Source organism: Camelus ferus, chromosome 3 (genome assembly GCF_009834535.1).
Source record: "Camelus ferus isolate YT-003-E chromosome 3, BCGSAC_Cfer_1.0, whole genome shotgun sequence".
NCBI classification, from domain to species: domain Eukaryota; kingdom Metazoa; phylum Chordata; class Mammalia; order Artiodactyla; family Camelidae; genus Camelus; species Camelus ferus.
The window spans coordinates 105,405,198-105,413,724 of record NC_045698.1 but is presented as its reverse complement, the minus strand read 5'-3'; the positions used below and the strand labels follow the sequence as shown (position 1 = coordinate 105,413,724).

The 8,527-nt window shown below is 41.5% G+C and overlaps 1 protein-coding gene and 1 non-coding gene across 6 annotated transcripts in view; one reads left to right on the top strand and one right to left on the bottom strand.

The window, feature by feature from the left end:
- The window catches only part of ARHGEF37 (Rho guanine nucleotide exchange factor 37), a 65,256-nt gene that overhangs the window by 26,571 nt on the left and 30,158 nt on the right, over positions 1–8,527 (bottom strand). For all 5 annotated transcript variants that reach the window (XM_032477083.1, XM_014551695.2, XM_014551698.2 and 2 more), the window contains 2 exons: positions 7,979–8,175; positions 6,649–6,772 (listed from right to left, as the gene is read on the bottom strand). In XM_032477083.1, the coding sequence (XP_032332974.1) occupies positions 6,649–6,772; positions 7,979–8,164 (310 nt within the window). In that variant the 5' untranslated portion in view covers positions 8,165–8,175. The remainder of the gene's footprint in view (positions 1–6,648; positions 6,773–7,978; positions 8,176–8,527) is intronic.
- Positions 161–266, top strand: LOC116662908. The gene has a single exon (XR_004318991.1). It is a non-coding gene; the product is annotated as a U6 spliceosomal RNA (small nuclear RNA).

Here is an 8,527-nt window from a genome sequence, read left to right as displayed (position 1 = left end):
CTAAAGCCAGATCTTGTAGGGCCTTGAAGTAAGTAAATAAGGCAGAGGTATACATAGGTATAAGGTGTTCAGATTTTATTCTAACGGTGGCAGGAAGCAACTGGAGGGCTTTAAGCAGGGTGACATGATCTGGTTTCTGTTTTAAAAGGATCGCTCCTATGTACAATTTCAAAAGCACTTACACTAAAGTTAGAACAATATGGAGAAGGTTAGCATGGCCCCTGCACATGAATGACATGCAAATTTAAGAAGTGGTCCTAATTTTAAAATCAGAACCTTATGAAACCGGTTATTTGTTGGAGGAGGTGGAAAGAGTAGGGAATGGGATGAGGCAGCAGAGATGAGAGGGGAGCAATGCTTTGCTCAATATACCTTTCTGTATAGCTCTGACCCTTGGAACCATGGTAATGTTTCACATACTTCTAAAATAAATATATAATTAAGACCAAGCAGGATGTGGAGGGGGAACCCCAAATGGAATATACCAACAATACGGAATGAACTTCACTCTATACAAATGAATTAACTGTGTAGGAAGAAATCCACATAAGTAACTGTTTTTCACAGGGATGCAGGTTAGTAATTCTGAAACCACTTTATGTGAGGACTAACTTTGAACAAATAAGTAAATATACTACAGATAATGTTTCTCCCTGTCACAGAAATATGTTAACAAATAAGAAAAGGGGGAAGATTAGAATGAACCCTGAGATGCTGGGCTGGAATTGGTATAGAGTATGAACTCATGGTTTTAAATACTTTAAATAGCTAAATACAGATGGATAGAAAAAGATGTAGATGTGTATATGTGTGTGTTGGTATATGTGCATATATTTCCTACCTCTATCAGCAGAGAGGGCCTAGAAGCAAAGACACTCCCGGAGCAATGAGCATATCTAGATCCTAGAACTTGGTGTCTAAATATTGCTCTCCAAAGACAGGAACAAGGGCTACTAGGAGAAATGGCCACTTCCAAGGCTGGGAAAGGGAGAATATACGATAAGCCTGGAACATCCTGTGGTATCAGAAAGTAAGAAAGTGCTCACAAATTGTTAGAGACATATTGAAAGGACACAGGAGCCAAATTGAAGGAGTTCCTGATGGACAGAGTTGGTAAAATTTGAGCAAGAAAATTATAGTACTGGATTCTGACTCATAGAATAAAGAAAATATCCAAGAATTTATACTTAGATAAATAAACATTTGAATAAAGAAATGAAAGGGGGAGAAGGGACAGTTCTTGCTTATAGAAGAATTCCAATTAATAAGTGTAGAAGGTAAAGGGGGTTGAGGGGAGCACAAAATGGGTAAAGGGGGTCAACTGCACGGTGACAAATGGAAACTAAACTTTCGGTTGTGAGCATGCTGTAGTACATACAGAAGTCAGAATATAATGCAGAGCACAGAGGATTTCTGGAGAAGAGAAACTATATGTATGATACTGTACCAAGAGATACATGACATTATACATCAGTCTAAACCCACAGAACTGAGCAACACACAGAGTTAACCCCACTGTATGCTATGGGCTTTAGTCAATAATAATACATTAATATTCATTCATCAATCATAATAAATGTACCACACTAATGCAAGGTGTTAGTAACAGGGGAAACTCTGTGGGTGGGGGAGAGAGTACTAGGAGCGCTCTGTACTTTCTGCTTAGCTGTTCTGCAAATCTAAAAGTGCTCTAAAAAATAAAGTCTATTTAAAAATCCACAAATGACAAATGCTGGAGAGGCTGTGGAGAAAGGGGAATCCTCCTACACTGCTGGTGGGAATGTAGTTTGGTGCAGCCACTGTGGAAAACAGTATGGAGATTCCTCAAAAGACTAGGAATAGACTTACCCTATGACCCAGGAATCCCGCTCCTGGGCTTATATCCAGAAGGAACCCTACTCCAAAATGACACATGCACCCCAATGTTCATAGAAGCACTATTTACAATAGCCAAGATATGGAAACACCCTAAATGTCCATCAGCATATGACTGGATAAAGAAGATGTGGTATATTTCTACAATGGAATACTATTCAGCCATAAAAACGGACAACATAACGCCATTTGCAGCAACATGGATGCTCCTGGAGAATGTCATTCTAAGTGAAGTAAGCCAGAAAGAGAAAGAAAAATACCATATGAGATCGCTCATATGTGGAATCTAAAAAACAAAAACAAAAAAAAAGGATAAACACAAAACAGAAATAGACTCATAGACATAGAATACAAACTTGCGGTTGCCAAGGGGGTGGAGGGTGGGAAGGGATAGACTGGATTTTAAAATTGTAGAATAGATAAACAAGATTATACTGTAAAGCACAGGGAAATATACACAAGATCTTATGGTAGCTCACAGAGAAAAAAATGTGACAATGAATATATATATGTTCATGTCTAACTGAAAAATTGTGCTCTACACTGGAATTTGACGCAACATTGTAAAATGATTATAAATCAATAAAAAATATTTAAATAAATAAATAAATAAATAAATAAATAAAGTCAGTCTATTAGGTCTATACTATGTTGAGATTAAACCAGGGGTCCAAAGTGTTAACAGGAATAGCTGTTAGAAGGCTACTACAAATATTCAGGCAAGAGCATTTGGTTATCCCTCTAGGGGGAAGTGGTGATGGTGAAGAGAACTTATTAATCACAAAAGGGCAAGTGAGCCACAGACCATAGGAAGCCCAGGTGACCCAACTGCTGTGGGTTGTACCTCTGAAATGCACCAGGCCCTCCATGGGACACATCAGATGGCACCTAGACCAGCATGGTCCAGCTCTCAGCAAAGACTCCCACAGCAAGACTATCACCCCAGGATCAAACCCCTTCCCCAGTGCTGGTCCAGCCAATTCTCAGAAAGAATTCCCTCAGGAGAGCCCTGAAACTGAGGGAGACTGTGGCCAGGAAAGATCACCTTAAACCCACAGCAAAGGAGAAGGTGTGTGACAGGGAGATCAGTCAGCTGCAGAGATGATCTCACTAAGAGAGAGTTTGGGCGTAGCCCTCAAACCACATTCTCCTTGAGGGTGATTCTGCAGGAATGTGTCTAATGTCAAAGAAACCTATCATACCAGTATGGCCAGAGGCAAGGGCGTTTTAGTAACTGAAGGGTGGAGGAAGGCAAACTAGAGCAGAGCTGTCAGAGAGGTAGGAATGCTACAGGCACCAAGGACTTATTTCCTCTCCTCTTGTCTTTCTAGTCACAGACTGTAAAGAAGTCACAGCAGCAAAGAAGTTACTCCCAGTATCAAAAGGACACTCTATCTCTAGCCCGGGAGAAATAAGAAATGGAGGCAGGATGGTCAAGAGCTAAGGCTCTAGAGTCTGAAAGAGCTGGGTTCAAATCCTTACTACCTGGTTAAGTTGTGTGACCTTAGGAAAGTTACTTAAACTCCCTGAGTCTCAGATTTTTCTTTAGTAAAATGGGGACTACAATAGTTATAATAATAATAATAATAATAATCAACAAATAGCAGTGTCAGAAGAATGAAAAGGGCTACTACATGTTAAGTACCCACAGTCATGGCTGGCACAGAGATGGGTACTATTTTCACACAGAAGGCATGAAACTGAGGCTCAGAGACATGAAGGAGCTATGGGTGGCAGAACCTTCACAGTCAGACTCCACAGTCCCTGCTCTAAAACACTAGACCTGCAAGCCACAGCCACATGTGGCTATTGGGCGCTTGAAATATGAAGAATCCCAACTGAGATGTGCTGTCAGCTTAAAAGACACTGGGATTGCAAAGGTTTCACACAAAAAAATAATAATAATAAGTAAAATGTACCATGAATGAGTTTTACATTGATTAAATGTTGAAATATTATTTTGGATATATTGGGTTAGGTAAGATACATCATTAAAATTAATTTCACCTGCTTTAATTTTTTTAATGTAGCTACTCAAAATTTTTAAATTAAATTTGTGACTGTCATTATATTTGTTTTTCTTTATCTGTTTTTGTTTTTTTTGGTTGGTTGGTTGGTTGGGTTATTTGTGGGGTTTTTTTGGGGGGTGGGGAGGTAATTAGGTCTATTTATTTATTTATTTTTATTGGAGGTACTGAGGACTGAAGCCAGGACCTCAAGCATGCTAAGCATGCACTCTACCACTTGAGCTATAATGTTCCTCCTTCACATTGTATTTCTCTTGGACAACCACTGCACTAGAGCATGATGACTTCCAGTAACAGGACCCTATGTGGGAACTCCTGCGAATATCTGAGTTGCACTGGGAGTCATTCATAAGGACAGGGAACCTGCCTCACTTGGGAGGGGAAAACTGTTAAAAACAGTTATGCCTAAGGTCCAAAAATCTTTTAAAGTGCTGTGGCTGTGGGACTGGGAAAAGGACCTTTACAGCAGGGCCTGGGGGCTGGGCAGGGAACAGAGAGAGCTGGTAGGAAGCAGCCTGGATCCTAAAGCCTTGATCCAGCACATAGTTGCACCTAGGAGAAGAAAAGCCAAGTGGATTCTTTGCGCCTCTTCTTGGCTAACAATGAGGAGTAAAGGATGAGGAGGCTACTTTCTATAGACTCTGTAAATGCCAGGGAATAGGTTTGCCAAATTAGTGAGGGAAAATACAAGATGCTCAGTTAAATTTGAGCTTCAGATAAATAATAAAGTATGTTTCAGTATAAATATGTCTCAAATGTTACATGGGAATTACTAACACATTACTGTTTTTCTGAAATTCAAATTTAATTGGCCATCCTACATTTTACCTGGAAACTGTACCAGAGAAGCAGTGAAGCAGTGAAGGCAGGGAATGGAGATGCCACCAGGTATGCTTGGGGGACAGAGTGGCATCTTGACTCCTAGCAGGTCAAGCAGGAAGGCAGAAATGGACAAGCGAGGAACCCTAACAGGAATCAGGTCAAATCTCAAACCTACAGCAACAGAAGAGCCTGACTTCAGAGTCCCCAGACCCTTAGAGTGTCTGCAGCCTGAAGCTTATCTACCCAAATACTTTAAAAAACTCTTGTTCTTTTTTGTGTCTGTGTTCATCTATCATTTATAGGAAACAGCACCTCATTCACATTGCTGTTTTAAAAAAGAATCATATTTTCAAGGGAATAATAAGCACACTATACACAGGCTTTAATCCCACTCTACTGCAAGGGAGCTGTTCAGTGCAGCAGTTGGAAGGCATGGGCTCCAGAGGCCTCCTGCCCCAATGCATATCCTGGCTCTGCCACTAGCTGGATGACCTTGAGCAGGTTACTTCCTCTCTTTGTGCCTCAGTTTCCTCAACTATAAAATGAGATGACAGCATCTACCTTTCCAGACTGTTGTGAGGATTAAATGAGTTAATACATATATATCAGAACAGTGCTGGTCATTCAGTGAACACTCAGAAAGAGGGCTTTTTCAAAAAATTTGTTTGCATATTTGTTACTCTTTATCCCCATCAACACCATTCATGTCTAAGAAAGGGTAGAAGATTGGGGGTGTGAAGGCCAGAGGGACTTGGGTGGCCACGGGACTGAGTGCCCTCACCTTGTCCTCTTCTCTGCCTGACACCATTCTCCTTGTCCCCTGACTCCATTTGAAAACCCCTGACCCTGCACATTTTGTTAAGTAGCCCCAGAACAGCAGATGGGAAGAGATTGCAGAAGATAGGGAAGAGGTTTACACCCACTCATCCCTCCTTTTTTATACTCTGGTCATCCTAACCATTTCAGCATCAGGAATCTACCTTCATTTCTCACCTATGTGATATTAAATCCCCCAGCTAGTCTCCCTACTTCTGCCCTTGCCACCCCCTCACAATCCATCATCCACCCCAGCCAAAGAGATCTTTGAAAAACAAATTTGACCATATCACTTCCCTGCTCAAAGTTGTCCAACAACTTGTCATCACATTTAGAATAAAATCCACATTCTTTACCATGGCCTAGAAGGCCCTGCACAATCTGTTCCTTCTCTGCCTCTTCTATCTCATCTCCAAACACTCTCCCCTCACTAATCCCCCTGGAGACACATCAGCGTTCTTTCTGCCCGTCCTTCGAATATCCCAGGCTCATCCCTGCCTCAGGACCTTTGCACAGCTATTCTCTCTACTCTCTTTCCAGATCTTCTCACTGATGGCTCATTCCTAACATTTAGGTCTCAGTTCAAATGTCACCTCCTCAGGAGGCCTTCTCTTATCTCAAAAGTTAGTACAACTGTTAGTCTTCAAATTATAAATTACTACTGAAAATTCTTCTGTTTATCTGTGTATCATCTGTCTTTCTCACTAATTTGTTAATCCATAAGAACAGAAGATCAAATTCTCTTGTTGATGCTGTGACCAGGCACACAGCAGTGACTGGCACACTGCAGGTGCTCAGTAGATAATTGTTCAATGCATGCATGTGAAAGAGTCCATACTATAGACTCAGCCATGCCACTAACCAATTATGTGTCCATGAGGATGTCCCTTCTTGTCTCTGGGCCTCAGTCCATCTGTAAAGCGATGGGGTTGGACTGGATATTATTTGAGGGTCTTGCCAGCTCTAACATGCAATGTTTCAGGGATTCCCAAGACAGATTAATTAAGCTGCATTTCCCTGGAACTCTGGAGACAGTACAGCAGTGACCACATGCTGAAAACAATTCCACAGGAACCTCAGGCTAACAGCTTCCTGATCTTTTGCTTACCAATCAGCTGCACTTGTTCCTCTTCCCTGGAGGCTGTTTCCTGCAGATCATGAAGCAATCTGCTGTTCACCTTGATGATATCATCAATGTTTGAGAACAGGACATCCAGATCTCCCTGTGGCAGCTGGAAGGAACAAAACAGCCACAGGAAGTCACTTGGGAGGTGGGAAGAGTGACTTTTTTTTTTGCAGGCTTTGATGGTAGTCTAGAACATTCGCATCATCAGGGTCTCATCATTCTTGGCAAGAATGTCCCAGTGGAATGTCTGCAAGGAGTTTGTAATGTTATAAATTAGTTATTTTCATTACTCTACAAGAAGAGAGGACGAGATGGAGCGCTCAGCATAAAAGGAAAGCTGAACTGGGGTTTTATCCTAGATCTGCTGCCAACTGTAATTTTCATTCTCTCATTTTCACCATCTGTCATATAAGGGTGGGAAGCTGGACTTCTTTCCAGCTTTAACATACTTGGCATCTACCATCATTACCTTGAGAAACACTCTGAACTCCAGCCCCTATGAATTAAGCCATACCACTGTTTAAAAGGATGCAGGACATCTATATATGTTCATGGATAGACAGATGTCCTGGAGGCACAATCAAGTGGGAAAATCTAACTTAGAAAAACATCCAGAGTAAGCTCTTATTTTTATTAAAGTAAGTAACAAACTATGTTTGTTTAATGCCTGCAGAGAAAAATCCTAATTTCTGGAGGGTGAAATACAAGAAGACTTTCATCTTCCACATTACCTACCTGATTATTTCATTTACTCAACAAAGACTAATTGAAGTCTATTACTTATGTATGAAGAACTGGGATATATTGAACTAAACAGTTTCTCCCCTTATGGAGCTTACATTCTAGGGGATCCTTGAACATTTAGAGAGAAAGCCTGTGTTATTTCTGAAATCAGGAAAGAAAAAGATGCAAAAAAAAAAAAAAAAAAGAACATTAAAATAGAAACCCATCATAGTGATAACTTCTCCATTTTTACCATCCTCCAAATGAGACAATTAGAATGTAGGTCGCTTAAAGTAATCTGTTCTAAACCTAATAAATGGCTATTTTACCCATTAGCTCACTTAATTCTCTGAGGTGATTATTCCTCCCTACATTCAACAGGTGAATATACAAAGGTGCTAGGGTGTTTAAGGCCTTGCTGAAGGTTGCTGGGCCAGTAAGTGGAAGTACTGGGGCTTACATCCAGGTGACTTCACATCCACCACACTTTCCCCTCCAAGCCTGCTCCAGGAACAGATGTGAGGTCTCAGAAGCTGGGACCTACGTTTGCCCCTATAAAGACAGGCTAAGTGTGGCCCCACCCTCGTACCTGCTGCAGGTGGCTCCTGATGTCTGAGGCACAGAGCTGGAGCATGTGCAAGTAGGAGACCTCGGTGTCGATGAGTTCCCTGACTGCCAGCTTTTGATGAAGCAAGGATTTGTCCTCAGAGACCCGACCTTCCCTGTTCGGACTCCCTGTACTGGAGGATGGCTCATCATCCCCATGATCAGTCATGTCAGCAGGTTCTGAGAAGACAAACACATCCCGACTCACTTCTGGAAGCTCTACTGGGACATGCTGTCTCTAATCCAAAGACAACCTTTCATCAAGTGACCTAAAAACATCTTTAGCTGCATACAGAGTCGAGACCAACTGTGTATTAGTGTTTGTGGGCAGTATCTGAACAATCTTAAAAGGTAGAACGCAGCTCAGATAATTGTTGACATTTTAAATTCATTTCCCAGGATTCAGACAATGTGCTTGCCTGGCTTTTTTTCTATTTTCCCCCAGCTCTTGACCCAGATTTCTTCATCTGGTTAGCGGAGTCTCCCTCCCAGTAGTTCCCTCCTCTCCTTCCCGACTCCCCGACTCAGACTG